The following is a 15,943-nucleotide window of genomic DNA, read 5'->3' on the forward strand; positions in this document are numbered from 1 at the left end:
TGCGATCGTTGGCAAAGGAGCGTCAAATACTTTGCTGAAACAATGTATCACCTCTCGCTCTGCTGCACAGATATATTTTAAATAGCTTGTATTAAAACCGTTGTATATGCCGACCTAATGCAACTAAAAAGCGGCCCAAGACTGCAGGATTTATTAAGGACCCCACGCTACTACGCTTATGTTTCCATCTAAACCTTTTTGAATGATCTGTCTAGAAAAGCTGGATGGGAGCGACAACTCCAGCCTAACTTTCCCCAGAGCTGGCAAACACACAGCTGCACCTGTAGGGAAGACTCTCAGCTAGAAATCAAGAGAGCCATTATCAGCACCTCTCTCTGTCATCATCTTGCTTCGGAAAGCAAAGATGTGGTTTGATATGACCTGAAACGGAAGAGCCTGCCCAACAGCAGTAAGATAGACAGCCAGACATCAGACTGTTTTTTTTTTTCCTGACATTGGTACCTTGCTGAGGTAGACACTTCATTTACCCAGCTAATGGAAACACAACTAATTTACTTTTTATTTGCTGCCACATTTGTAACATTGGCTTTAAATTCCATTGATTGTGAAATCCAATTCAGCGATTATGCTAAATGATCGCAGTCAGCTCAAATAATCGCATACAGGCGATAATGTAGTAAATGAGACAGGCCTAGCTGTACATGACTAGAAACATACAGTATCCTTCTTGCCTGATGCATAATGCTACAGTGGGCATCATCTGGAGATTGGGGCATTTATCATTCAACTCCTGAGAGGGAGAGAGGGATGCTTGGCTGGCCTGATCTCCAGCAGGATTATTCAAACTGTCATTTCCTCTTACAAATCCTATCACTCATTTACTCCCAAAGAGGTACCTACAGTGAAGAAGAAAGATCGAGCAGAATATTGCTTCCTGAGAGCTTTAACTTTAACTGAAAAAAACTTCCACAAATCCCACCAATTTAAGACATTGCAATTAAACAAGGATGTATTAACCTTCCATACATATCTATTCACACTGTGACAAAAAAATGCATTGATCATTAAAAAAATTCTAATCCAACGCCCAAATGTGTGGAACAACTAGGTAAACAAATGTGACACTTTGATCAGTATAAGGCATCATTTTGATTCACCATCTGGTCAGACACAAATGTAGACATTTCATGCAGCCAAAACACTGCCCATCTGGCTAAAATGGCACTGAACTATGTGAAGGAAAGATGAGGAAATGTGTAATAAACTGAAACAAGGGTGACAGAAAACTGAAAAAGAATGCCGTTATATATAGGCCCTAATAAATGTATAAGATGTGAAAATGTAAACATCTTTCTTTTAGCTGGGCATTTGAACACTGGTGCACACAAGATGGTCTAGATCCAAATTGATATTTAAAAAAAGCTAAACTAGATAATCCAAGTTATAACTACAATGGCTTTGCTATTACAGACTAATCTAGTAGAGCTTGTACGTCTAGTAGCTATCAAGCACAAACTCCTTTGATTGCAAACTCACTTAATAACGAGTGTTTTATGATATAGTTGTGATGGCTTGGCTAATGTCATTTTCAACCAGCATACCTCCAAAATTTGGTAAAAGCGACAAGATGCAATGTTTACATTTCCTGTAAATCACGCTCTGGCCAGCTCCACCATGTGAGATTAATGCCACTTGACAATCTACTCAGCTCAAAAGTTCCCCTTAACAACAGAGCATTAGTCGACGCAGCCACACAGACCTAGATCTGCCAAGGTCTCATTGGCTGCCGGAGTCACGCGAGACCCGAGTGCAGAGCTGCCTCTCTGCTCTACTGGCTCTTTGACTCTGATAGCCTGTTGGTGCCACAGGCTACAAATGTCTACAGAGGCTATCATCGCAGTCAATCCTGAGAACTCCATGGCAGCAGCGAATATGGAGTAACTTCTCTGTTACCTTGTACTCCTGAAAACTCACAAGCCTCTCTGAAAGTTGTGCTGACGATAAAAGCAAAAGGTTATGGTGATACTTTATTTCCAACCCACGCACATTCGTTCAGAAAGATACCTGGCCAAAAATCCCCTCCATTTATGACGGCACCTTACTGAACCTACCTACTGTAAACTTATCCTGCATCTGAGTTCGTGTTCCCCTCCCTGAAGGCCCAAATGGCTGCAATTACATTTCCCACAATCCATCACTGCATTCTCAGTACAACAGATAACAAAAGAGGTCCCAACAAAGCACGACTCCTATAGTGTTGCCATTCAGGTATTCTATTCTTTGCAACACAGAGTGTCTTAAACAATAACCTACTGGACCTGCTGCTTTAAATATAGCAATAGTTTTGTTTCAACATTATTATCATAGAGAGAGTAGAGGGTGTGAAGTTAACCTATCCTATTCTGATATACAGGAGTGTATTTCTACTTCAATATTGTACATATTTGCTGGAAAACATTCTATTTGTGCTAAAAGCAAATAGACTTCAGATACACCACAATCCCTGCACATCAAGTTATGACATACTTACATCTCCCCTTCCTACTGTCATTGTAACCATCAACATGAAAAATGCAACAACAAAAAAAGCTATAGAATCAAGATGCAGAGATGCTGTACAACAGATAAAGTCGTCGTAGATTAAGTTAAGCTTTCTTTTTTCTCATTTCTAGGCTAGCTGAGTGATGGTGGGAAAGGCAAATGGACAGATATTAATCTTGCTTGAACTTGTGTATTGTTGGTCAGAGAGTCAAACTGTGCTCCTTATCTTAATCTGTTACCTTTATATTTTTAGCCTGAGGAACCAAATGCCACAGAGCAATATTAAAAGCTAGGTGAAAACGGGAGAGTAAAATAATTGTTTCATGCCAGGAGAGCAGGGCTTGTGTGCACTTACCGGCATCATATTGGCAGCTCTGGCAGGTCAAAACCAGGGGTGCATCGGCAAGTGGACTAACAGCTCACCCACTTATGTTCAATGGCACCACCGTAGAGTCAACCAAGACCCACCGTTGCTAGTTCTGGTCTCCGGTTACTCCAATGTGACAACCAAATGGGCCTCAGTCCTCTCTGTAAACAAAACAGGGGAATTATTTTCAGTTCCATAAAACTGAACATTGTAAGGTCAAAATAACACCTGTTATCAGCCCCAAGCGTTCATTTAAATGGCCCAGGCGTGGCTCTGTGCAGCTGCTGCTGCTACAAACAAGCCGATGGTTAGCCAGGCAGTTAAATTAGCTCGCAAAGCAACGCTGAAGCGACTCAAAACAAATTACATGTAATAACTTGATATTACTAGCTAAGTCGTAACACATTAAATACACTCACCAATGTCAGAGACAATTCATTGTTTCAGGGACTAAACATTAGCAACGATACTGTTGAAGGCAGGTAGCTAACCGAACCAGCTGTCAACCAGCCAGCTAACGAGATCTGTACTACGGTGTTAACGTTAGCTGTTAGCTGGTTTCAGAGGCGGCTAAAGGACGGTGTGCAAGGCGATCTCTCCGCTCTCGTCGGTCCTTTAGCTTACATTGACTGCACATCGGCACGAGCTGTCGATGTAGTGTGTTTCAAGAAAACAAAAACGAATAAATGTCCATCCAGATTGGCTAACTCGTTTTTTTTTACGAACGCAATGAATCATTAGCAGGCTAGTAGTGCTAGTTGACGAAAATACAAATAGCTGGAATCCAGTTGTTGACGGTGGGAGGGGCGGGACTACACCGCAGCAGCGAGAGCGTCACATGAACGTAGAATGTCAAGAATATAACGTCACCAGCCGGGATAGTTTGTCAGCTTTATATAAACTATAAGCAAGATTGACTGTTTTGTTTGTGAATTTTGTTTATGAATATGCACCACCAAAGCACAACAGCACATAAGACATAAGGGCCTTGATGTAATGGTCCATGTTTTATTATAGCCTATCTGAGGGCCCCCGTGTTATTCAGTGCTTAATTATATTATAATTATATATAATATTTCTATATTAATTTTTCTTTTGTCAGCAGTGGTTAGTGGGACAACCTGTCAATTCAATATTGTTTCTCAGACGTCTTGTGACAAAGTGGATCAATGGAGGGCTGTTCTACCTAATATTACCTTATATTTATAGCTAGCACCCATGTAATTCACAGGTAAAGGAAGTTTGGCTCAAGTGCATGGGTCAAATGGATTATTCGAAAACCCCCTTGAGATCTGATTTTCAAGGTTTCAATAAGCTCAATTTGCAGAAGAAAAAATATAAGAAATATGTGGCTCTTTTGTCTCTTTCCAGTCGGACCACCTGTTAATACAGGAGAAGTAATTGCAGAGCTTTCAGGATGTTAGGGTGATCACATGCCAACAGGTTGTGCTGTTGTCGTAGATTTAGAGTAAGTAAGATTTTAAAAAAAGGCACTAGGTCTGAGAGATGATGTCATTTGCTCTGAATGCTGTGTGACAGCTTCTTCCAGACTGACGTGTGCTGTTGATGACAGATGTTATAGTTTTGGACACCTTCTTCATCGTTTTAGCAAATTCATGATGACACAATGCTTTGAATAGTTTTCCTCTTTCAATCTCACTACTGAAACATAATGACAACTGAATAATACAATGATTCTTTACATAACCTTTTAGGGTCAATACACATGTATGTATGAAGATAGCCTACTGAACATGAGTATACAGCAGGATAATGTCAGGCTGAAATGACAGAGAGAATTTTTTTTATGTGTCCTGCTTTATTATTTTTAAATAATTAATAAAAAAGGTTTGAGAGTCAGCTTATGAAGCCAATAGGTTCATCATGCACCGCCATAGAACAAAAAACATTGACTACACTAGTGACATCAAGTGGCTCACAGAAAGAACTGACATTGTTATGAAAACTAGTAATGCATCTTGAGTCACCGTTAATTGATTACTTTGTTTTTGAAGAGTACAAATTGAAGACGAAACAAAAACCTGCCAACAATCTTTTTTGTGTGTGTGTGTGTTCTCATAATGAATTCTGTGTTTTTCCTCCAAACAGTGTTGTCCAGACATTAGGTGCTGGCAGAATAACAAAGACGTACATTAGGAGCCATTGTCCCCTGTGATTATTAAAGTTATTAATATTAATGCAACCTTTAAGACTTTGTCAAAGATGGTCCCATTATTTGGAGCTCCTCAAAATCTTTTATTAATACAATGTTAAAAAACAGATTGTACCCCAGTGCATCAGGTTATTATGACACAGAGATATCAAAGGTAAGCAGCTGTTTTCGACTGATCCTCCTAATATACACAGACAAGTACAATACTAACAAAAACGATTGTATTTCCCAAAAAATACTGACTTAATATGGTAAAAAGGTACAATTAAATGATTATATATTATATTTTCATACTGTATCAAGATATACTGTATGTTTTTAAGGTTTGAATTTTTTTTTCAAACGTTTTCTATTTTTATTTTAACATTAATAAGTGACACAACATAACGAACAAGTTAAACACAGCACAGAGGAACCGATAAGTCACTTCCCCTCAAATCCCCACCCATCCAACCCAGCACAGGTCCCAAATGGGGACAGACAACACACACCCATGCACACTGACAAACACACACCAGTAAGGACACACAACATCCAAAAGACAAAATTAAAAAAGATAGACAAAATAAAAGCAATAGAGAGGAGAGAAAAAAAAAGGGGGCAGCTGGTGTCGACTGCAGCAGTCCAGAAGGAGCTCAGTCCTCCAAATCAGGGGATAAGCTGAGGGAGTCTTTAAGGTTTGAATTTAAATTTTCAAAAAATCCAAAAAAATCCAAAAAAATCCAAAGAGCCAAAAAGCAGTAATTCTCTCCTCATTGCACAACATGACATTTGATAGCACTAGGATGAATTATTAAAAACATATATTTGTGGAAAGGTTGAACTTTTACAGCTTCCACCTTAAAAGAAAAAGAGCCATTTTATTCCACTTTTCTCCACAACTGAACCACCAAACAGCATGGAGGAATATACATCATAACTCATTTACACAAAAAATGTCAAGTCAGATAGAGAACTGATGTAAAATTGCACTCAGTGAAGCGGGATGAAAATAAATAACCTGTCAACATAAAAAAAGGCCGTTGCACCTTCAGACTCATGTATCTCTTCATTTGACTTCGCCGCGAGTCTTCAATTGAGAAAGAATGTTGTCGACCTGCAACAGAGCAAAACAAGAAACGTCCATTTAACAATTAAAGTTTAAATATGTTCATTATCTAAAGACAACAATGAGATTTTAGTATTTTTACTAAACCTTTTTACAATTGCAAAATTCACCAACATTTTCATTTTATGAATTGAATTATATGTTGTTGTTTTCTTTAAAGATTATTTTTTGGGGGCTTTTCCACCTTTAAATTTGACAGGACAGCTAGGTGAGAGAGGGGAAAGACATGCAGGAAATCATCACAGGTCGGATTCAAACCCTGGACCTCTGAGTCGAGGCATAAACCTCTCAGTATATGTGCGCCTGCTCTACCTACTGAGCCAACCCGGCCACTATATGTTGTTTTAATGGATAAGACAATCATCGTATACTGCTAAAACTTTCTTTCATATGAAAGCATTTATGAATATTTAAGATTTAGTTTGTTTTTGTCATTCCACTTTTGCCATTCTACATTTTGTGAACTTTATTTTATCCCCTGGTGTTTCATGGTCCCTGTGTTATTGTTATTTTGTTTTTTAGTTTTCATCTGCTGTTTTTTTTCTTCCTGTAAAGCGCTTTGCAACCTTGTTAAGAAAAGAAGCATATAAATAAAGTTTATTAATATTATTAAAAAAGTCACACAAAAAAAAAAAGAGTCTACAATTATTTTGGGTGCACACTCCAGTCTCAATATAAATAGAAAGACATCACTCACTGGGATGAACCAGTGAGACTGCTGCCCGTAGCGAAGCTGCGACTTGAAGTTCATCGTACTGGCTGGAGCCAGAGCGTGGAGGTGGAGGTGTGGAACAGATGAGAATGGAGGCACATGGAACCCCATCCTGCACAGAGTCAATGTGGGTTTGAAAACAGACACATCGGCAAAGGTTTCCATAGAAATGATTAAAAGCTAAATTATTTCTGTGATGCAAAAGCGACACCGAAAATAATTTAAAAGTTGATCACAAGTCACAACTCTGGTAATATCAGGAGACTGATTTACCTGACGTCATTCAGGTTGCTGACTTTATTCTTCTCTAGTATACTCCTTCCCATTTTTTCCATCCGCTCCACTATCAACAAACAAATCACATCAATATGGTGCCGTCATACAGCCTAAAAAACAAGAGTAGGCCTACATATAGGGGTATATTTGCTGTGTAAAATGATTACTCATCTCACTTTTATATATCCATAAAAGGCAGTGACTCAGGTACGCCTTTTGGTTTTCACCAAGCATTAAAAGATATGGAGTAAAATAATAAGTGGATAATCATTCACATTTTCAGTGGGTTTTCAAAGTTTATATCTGTGTTTAAAAAGAAGAAGAGGGCATACCGTAAGAGTTCAAGTTATTCCTGTTCCCCAGGACACAATCAGAGAGGATGCTTTCTGATGTCACTGGGAAATATGGAACCCCATATAGAGTGCAGCCATGACCTCTTCAGAGACAATGATTTTGGCTTTATGTTTCCATTATCACACCAAAAATAAGGACACATTCTGGCTTCATTGACAGATATTAACCAGTAATTAAAGCTTACTTGGATTTTCCTGTAACCTAACAATCAAATCAAAGACTGCTCAATTATCTGTCTTTATTGAACTTCTACCAATAGAATGATAGAAAAAGACGTTGCTTTCCTGCTTGAGCTACTGGCTACTAGCGGTGAGATTGGTTAGTTGGGTATCAGGGTAGCCAATCGGAGGCAGAGTAGGGCGGGTCATGCCTTCGCTCACCTAGAGGTATGTCGTCCTCCTGGAGAGTTTTGCAGTTGTTGATATGCGTCCTGGGAACAACAAGGTAATGATGTGTGGCGCTAGGTTTTATGTCACGAAAACAAAGCAGCTCATCGTCCTGTACAGAGGTACAGAGAGAGAGAGAGAGAGAGAGAGAGAGAGAGAGAGAGAGAGAGAGAGAGAGAGAGAGAGAGAGAGATAGAAAGTTGTAGAACTTATAAACATGAATTAATTAATGAACAGTCGGTTCTTACACTTAGCAGGATTTCTGCGTCAGTCTGGTTGTTCGCTATTTGGCAGAAAGGACAGTCTTCGCTCCCAGAAGCGCCCTGAGTCCCCATTTGTGTAGTCTAAAGTCTCGTTAGTGAGCTCATCACTGGTTGAGTCAGAATACCGATAAAGTGTGGGCGTGTCTGCGATCAGGAGCCAGGACGCCTCGGACAACTAGCCGCTGATCGAGTCGGTCCAGTGCTGCGTTCACGGGAACCGCGTAAATTCTTACGTCAAACTACTTACAGTTTTTGCCGATTGCCTACACACTGAAATCAAAAATATTACACAATTATCAAAACCTTACGCTCAAGTAGCAAACCATTGGCCCAGATGTGCACGACTATCAACACAATGTCAGCCTCACACTTTTTGCACACAGTGATTTGCTAAACACTAAACACACTTGTATACATTAGACACAGAAGTATATCAGGATGTCACTTCCTTGCAATTCTAAAGCACTGACTGTCAAATGACCATGAGCCGATCTGTGAAACACGGCCTTCAGGTGCGCAAACACGATTGCTTAATTGTAGACACACCAATCAGGTTTAGGTGCTATAAAAATGCAGCAGGTAAGTTTAGTATATATATATTTTTTTTCTATTTTGTAATTGTAACCTGTACTGGATACAGTATTTTATGTTTATCTGTTATTTGCTGAGCTAACAGTGTTTTGCACACTACTGTAGTGAAAACTGGGACATGTTTTGTTGGGATTCTCCATGTTGACTGATTTGGGTATATGAAGAGAAATAAATGATATGTTCCTCAGTCTGCAGCATTGGGCTTGTGTAGTGTTTGGTGAACTTATTGTGTAATTGCACTTTTTCTGTGTACTTCATTTACAGTACTCTAATTACTGAGAAGTAGAATTGCTAAAAGGGTTTTAGGTTAGCAACAGCAGTGGGTAACTGGTTCAGACTGAACTAAGTCTTATGAAACGTGTGTTTCATATGGTAACAAAATATGGTTTTGATAAATTAGTGTATAGTTTTTGCAAGTGTTTTATTTTTGCAAAGGGTCTGAGGTGTTCTGCTAATTGTGTGTGTGGTGCTAATTGTGTGTAGTGTTTTTCAAAATAGTGCTTAAGCAATCAGGGGAAAAAAGCTATAGGCCTAATAGGCTATGTAGCATATCCGCAATAAATTGTCTAAAAACGACTATACCTTTATTGTATATTTTGGTGAGTTGTGTACTTACATTATCCCAAATGTTTCCAACAATGTTCAAACCAAGAGAAATCTGTAATTGTGTTTAACGTCACGGACTGTGTAATTTGGAGGAGGTGAATGCCATGTGTTGAATAATCCAACATTTTTCTTCAACTTGGTTGTTGCTTTGCAGGCAGCATAATTAATTGACATATAATGACTTTGTGGTGAAAATGGGTATTACACAATAAAAGGGCCATTGGGGAATATGTTGTCATGAAATAAACACACACACACACACACACACACACACACACACACACACACACACACACACATAATGGAAGTTTAACTCTTGCATAATATTCATAGAGAAGAGTTAAATACATGGGAAAGTGATATCAGTGACAGCAAACAATACAGTTAAGACATTTTATCAGAAAAAAAGTACATTTACAGCTGTACTATACTAATATACTTCATCATAATTTATTTATTGATAGTTTGTATAAATAATCAGAATTTACAAAGTAACTAGTAACTGAATTTATCAACCAAATCTGGAGTAGAAGTAAAAAGTAACGTAAAATGGAAATACTTAAGTACATTTGGATTTAAGTAGCCTACAGAAACATTACTTTTTTCTAACTTCTCAGAAAGTGAGTAGACAATGTGTTTGAACACCTTCCAAAATTTCTTTTGTAACAACAACCAGAAACTCTTTAAAAAACAATTTAAAGAAATATCTCAACAAACCCTTATACACGGATCCATGGTGTTCGATTGACTCAATCAATTGTTTTCTTATATCACTAACCATAAAAGTAGAATTCATTTCACACTTTGTCAATGAGCATACATTCATACACACAAAGCCTACAACAAACAGTACATGCACCTGTTTATAAGTGTGAACTGTTTGCTGAACATTCAGACAGTCCACAGTGACGTCTCAATGCTATGGCTTTCCTTTCAAAATTAATTGATTTATCAATTCAGTTCAAAAAACTTCATTTGTCTCTCGGGAATCAATTTTCAGAGGCAATTAGTGTAGTTCAGTACTGCTTGGTTATCTCATTTACTGTCCTGTCTCAGTTTCCAGATAAGGTTCTTGACAGTTTATAATGCTGCCATTGCTGTAGTGTTCCAACATGGGAAACACAAAGCATCCATGTGGCTCATTCTGGTTCAAAGACTCCTCTGAGATGACTGGTGGAGCATTATCCTTTAGACGCTTCTGGAGACATTCTTCCTGTAAAGAGAAAGGGCAAACAAATTGTCCCGATAAAATGAGAAAGTCACCATATGCTGTGTTTCAGTATCTACATTTACATCTGATGTTGAGCCATTTGTCTGATTCACACTAACTAGAAAGACAACAAAATAACCAGTTAACCCTTGTGTTGTCCTTCGGGTCCCAGTGACCCGAAGGACAACACAAGGATTATGTACTTCCATTTACTTTGTTGAGAATTGCTCTCTAAACAAGGGTTAATACAGCACCTTAGTTCTTGTTTGTACAGCATTTTGGTCAGCTTAAACTGTGTTTAAATGTGTTCTAGAAATAAACTTTACTTACTTACTTTAAAAGAAACCGGTTTTAGAGAGCAATTCTCAACAAAGTAAACGGAAGCACATAATCCTTGTGTTGTCCTTCGGGTCAATGGGACCCGAAGGACAACACAAGGGTTAAGTGCACATTTCATTTTTTTTGGGGGGGCTTTTCCCCCTTTATTAGATAGTGACAGTGGATAGACAGAAAAGGTGGTAGAGAGATGGGGGATGACACACAGCAAAGGGCCGCAGGTCGGACTCAAACCGGGCCGCTGCAAAGGACTCAGCCTACTAGAGGTCGCCCCCAAGTGCACATTTCTAGATCACTACAGAAAACGGCCATTGGATAACACTGCGATGACTGTAATATTCTTAGTAGAAGAGAATAAATCAGAAAAGGAGTAAGGAAAGTAGGAGGGGGGGATTTGTAGTCCTCGACACTCACAGTAACAAACCTGGAGGTCCTTGGAATGAACTTATACTGCATGCGCTTGGAGATTTGGCTGGAGGGGGCGAGCACGTGCAGGTGGAGGTGATCCACTGAAGTGAAGGGAGGTTGGTGGAACCCAAGCCTGCGGAGGAAAACACATCAATAAAATGATCAGCAGCACAATGACAAACAGGTCAAAGTACAGTTTTAGAAAATTCAATAGAGCAATGAAACACTTCAGCAAATAACAACCTTGGATTTTTTAAGTGTGTATTCTCACTTTCTGTTAGTTTTTAGCTTAAAGGTGCATCATACACATGTCAAACAATTATACTTTTTCCATTACTTTAACGCAAAAGTTTTGACAATTTAGGAAGTCCGCTTATTCGCTTTCAGGTGGCGATAAGAAGACTGAAATCACTATATTGACCTTCTCATCTAACTCTCCACCTGAATCATTTCCCAAAATGTTGAACTATTGCTTTAAACTTTGTGTTCATTAAAGCTCCACTGTGTAATTTTTAGAGTTGATTCTTAGCAAAAAAAAAACTTTGTTCTATCACAAATATGTGCTCATTCATGTGTAATTACTTCCACCAACTAATCAAAGTATTCTCGTACGCGTAGAATCTGCCATTCAGAATCATTCAGAATACATGTTGCGCCTCCATCTTTAAAATAAATTAGCCAAAGAGGGACATACCTCCGCCTTTCGTGCTTTTACACTCAGTGGCACTGACTGTGACGAATGCCAGAGAGGGGGAGAAGATAACTTGCGACTCGCTCGACTCGGCAGATTTGAAAGCCTGTTGAAGATGGAGGATCAAATGACGCAAGAGGTAAAGCAACAAGACCAAAGTTAATATGTTGATATGTTAATATATGTTAATATGAGTGGCTTTTCCGAAGTTGCCTGCTTTCTTCTCAAAAGGTAGTTCTGCCTATTTGTGTAAATTCTAAGTTTTATAGTTGCTTTGCTAACTATAGCATGGTTGTGCATAACGCTAGAACAATGTCTAGGATACTTTTCCTCGCGTCAATGATGAAAAAGGATTGTCTACTGAAGGAATATTATACCATTTAGATGTGTCTTTTACTCAGAAGTGTCTTAGTTAGTGGCCTCTTGACCCGGTGTGTCATAAAACTGAAGTAGGTACTGTTTCACAGGCGAGTCTTTGTCTGATGAAAACTTGTTGGAGCAAGAGGAAGTTGTGATGTATGACACACAGGGTCAAGCTGTCCAAAGTGGTTCAGTTGCCTAGCAACGAAGTAGAAAGTAGAAGTTGTGAAGTAATATTCAGTTGGTTGTCATATACAATTTCACCGCTAGATGGGATAAATTCTTACACAATAAATTAAAGATCAATAAAAACACACAAACCCCCCCCCCCCCACCCACACACACACACACACACACACACACACACACACACACACACACACACACACACACACACACACACACACACTACCTGCCCTAATCTACCTTATGTCCTTCATATCAGTGACCCCTTGGTCCTGGAGTACAGTTTTCCCCATTTCAGCCATCCTTTTAACTGTTGGATACAAGAAGATTAAGTTATTTCTTTGTAAAGATCTGGCTGAATAAAAGTTATTGACAGCATGAGGTAACTTACACATCACCTTATTAAACTGAAGCATTTGAAGAAGGAAAACTAAATAGGAGTGTTTATATGTAGATGTGAATAAGTTTGTAGCAGTAGCAGGAGTAGCCATGTTGTAGTAGTTTCAGCAGCAGTGCTAGCTCTAGTTATATATAGTATCCTACTGTAGGTAGTTATAAAGGCCCAAGTAGTAGTAGTAGTAAGAGTATTAGTAGCAGTAGTTGTAGGAACTGTAAGCAGTTAGTATTGTAAGTAGCAACAGCAGCCGTTAGCAGCTCAGTAAGTGGTTCCGTGGTATTTGTAATACTTATACTAGTTTGTAGTTCTCCACTGTAACTGACCGAGGCCGATGTGTCCGCTGTGCAGTGAGAGGCAGCTGTGTATGTGCTGTATGGGTACAACCAGGTAATGGTGAGGAGCAGCAGGGTCAATGTCTCTAAAACACACCAGCTCCTTGTTCTGTTGGAGGGGATGGAAATATAGAGATCAAACTCACACATGTTGACCTTTAGGCCAGTGAAGGCAGTATTGCTATAAACTCATGTGTAGGCTATTCAATCCGTAACAGTTGTGTGGAGTAGGAAATAGTGGGTCTGCTGCCCATGTGTTGTGCATAAAGGCATTTCCTCTTACTGTAACACAACTGCCCCTAGGAGGAAGAGTGTAGCACACCTAGTCTCATCATTTACATTTTAGGATTGTTAAGGAACATTGACAAGTTTATCTAGATACGGGCCACATAGATCACACTCTGATTTGTAGTCTACTGTAAAAGTCCATAATTGATTATCACATATTTATCTTGATGTAGACTAGTTTTATTTAACGAAATATATAAAACACAAAAAGACATTTTGTAGGCTACATAACTTTGTCCACTGCACGAAATGTGGCTAAAAGCTACAGTAAAATCAAGATATTAAACCTTTTGTCAAACTTATGCTGTCCCTGTTATGTTATACGTTACTATTTTATTGTTTGATTGTATTCAATAAGAGGTATAACACGACCTCCATATGTAACCCATGAAGATGTAATAACATTATAATGTATGCTAGGTGAGCTTCAACTCAGTTGGGTAACGTTGTTTAAAAGGAGCTTACCTTTTTAATGACTTCAGTTTCTTTGTCTTGGTCGTTGGCTATCAAGCAGAAAATACAAGTTTCTGATTTGTTTCTCACCATGTTTCCCATAATATTTCCTTTAATTTCTTGAAACGTCTCAGCTGTTTCCTCCTCAACTCGCTGCTGGTAAACGTATCTCTGATAGGCTGTACGCGTGGCGAAGATCGTCTATGTTTGCGAAGAGAGATTATTACTCAATCTTTTTTTCCCTTAAATCCTCACAACAAACACTGCAGGCAAACAATTGGCATCTTTATCTGGCCTTTCAAAACATAAATATACAATGTTTAAATTATATTATAGAGGAAGAAATGTAATTAAATAAATATAAAATAAATGTAAGAATCAGAGTCATATATTGACATGTAAGGCGATGACGGCATGCCTGGAAAATTGTTAAAACATTTAAAAAGAAGCAAAAATGGTTTAAAGGCTCGGACCACACTAACTTCCCTACGATTAAGTTCAATATGAGATATGGACATACATTTAAGGTCTAACCATAGACTGTTAATAGTCTATGGGTCTAACGAATTAAACTGTGGTGCCTAAAAACAGAGGCGGAGTGACACCTCTTTGTTCATCTTTAGTGAAGACTAGCTGCACCGAAAATGAACAAAGAGGTGTAACTCCACCGGTTTTCTTTTTTCTCTAGTTCCTTCTATTACGTCAAGGTGTCTTACCGTAAATTGTAAATTACAGCCTTCTTTTACGAGTCCTACAATAATAACAAGAAACAATCAGGCCAGTGGTAATGTTCAATAAAAGCAATATATAAATATAATCTGGACATTAAATCCCACCGAAGGCCTTAAACTGAAAAATGAATGTGGAAATGAAAAAATATTGACAAACAACACAACCCAGATATATTTAATATTTATTTAGGTTTAAATGTGGTTGCAATAACAACACAATAAATAGATCCTCAGTGATACCACAGCAGTTTTGGATTCAGGAGAAATAATACTCAGGGAGCATTCACAGTTACAACACAAGACAACAAAGCTCATTTTCACATGAAGCGATAACTGACATTAGTGAATAGTATGGCAGGTATCATAACAGTGATGTCAGACATTTTCAGTATCGCATATTCATGCACTATAAGCCTGTGTTGGATACGCATGATATAAATGATTGTTTCTTTTCCGTGTTAGTAGATCTGAACTTTTTTAGTTAGTGGCATACCAGAGTGCAAAAAAAACAACAAAAAAAATAAAAAGACTGTCCCTTTCCATTTTTAAGTAAAGCAGATGCTGACCTGTGGTTGGACAGGAAGTTTCCCTTCCCTCTCGTAGTGGTGATCAACTAGCACCCAGTAATAATTTTACATTGAAGAAATGCGTAATTACAAAACACAGCACTGACTCTCGATTCATCCTGTAGTGCAAAGTGACATCAAGTTAAACTTCTACTGGCTCTCTAAACAAGAACGACAAATGATAATCAAAGAGATCAAATCAATCGACGTGAGATATGCATTCAATACTGACAGCCAGTCAGTTCTAGTGCTTGTTGGGTCCAATCAGAAACATTTAACTAAGTACAACCATTTAAAAAAAAAAAAAAATACAACTGAGTATTCTTTGTGAAAAACAGAATGTAAAAATAAAACATCTAAAACATAAAATATGATGAGCTCACAACAAATGTGAAATTAAAATAAAACATATTTGGTCATTGCAAACCTGGCTTTACCACTTGTTTTGGATTGTACGGGGGAATTAAAACATACGTGGTTGTGAGGAAATGCAATGAAACAATCTCATTCACTTCATCTAAAACTAAAAAAAAAATAAGAGAACAACACGGCCTTCAGAGGAAGTGCAACTCTTCCATTGTAAACAATTACAACATTTTCTGCTGTGAAAATTCATTTAATGGTGGAGGATCTAAAAAAAAAATAAT

The 15,943-nt window shown here is 38.3% G+C and overlaps 2 protein-coding genes across 2 annotated transcripts; both read right to left on the minus strand.

Annotated features, from left to right (window-relative positions):
- Positions 1-5,644: 5,644 nt before the first annotated feature.
- Positions 5,645-8,362, minus strand: LOC120546223 (histidine triad nucleotide-binding protein 3-like). Its single transcript, XM_039781002.1, has 5 exons — positions 8,127-8,362; positions 7,873-7,990; positions 7,136-7,205; positions 6,848-6,974; positions 5,645-6,138 (listed from the first exon to the last, which is right to left on the minus strand). The coding sequence occupies exons 1-5, from the start codon at positions 8,211-8,213 to the stop codon at positions 6,091-6,093; spliced, it is 450 nt and encodes a 149-aa protein (XP_039636936.1). The 5' UTR covers positions 8,214-8,362; the 3' UTR covers positions 5,645-6,090.
- A 1,402-nt stretch (positions 8,363-9,764) lies between these two features.
- LOC120546204 (histidine triad nucleotide-binding protein 3-like) lies at positions 9,765-14,189 on the minus strand. The gene is given in 6 exon segments (XM_039780982.1): positions 9,765-10,470; positions 10,472-10,551; positions 11,299-11,425; positions 12,770-12,839; positions 13,250-13,367; positions 14,012-14,189. Coding segments are annotated over 6 exon segments (537 nt in total). The 5' UTR covers positions 14,102-14,189; the 3' UTR covers positions 9,765-10,418.
- Between the last annotated feature and the right edge of the window lie 1,754 nt (positions 14,190-15,943).

This window comes from Perca fluviatilis, chromosome 18, assembly GCF_010015445.1.
Source record: "Perca fluviatilis chromosome 18, GENO_Pfluv_1.0, whole genome shotgun sequence".
Lineage (NCBI taxonomy): Eukaryota > Metazoa > Chordata > Actinopteri > Perciformes > Percidae > Perca > Perca fluviatilis.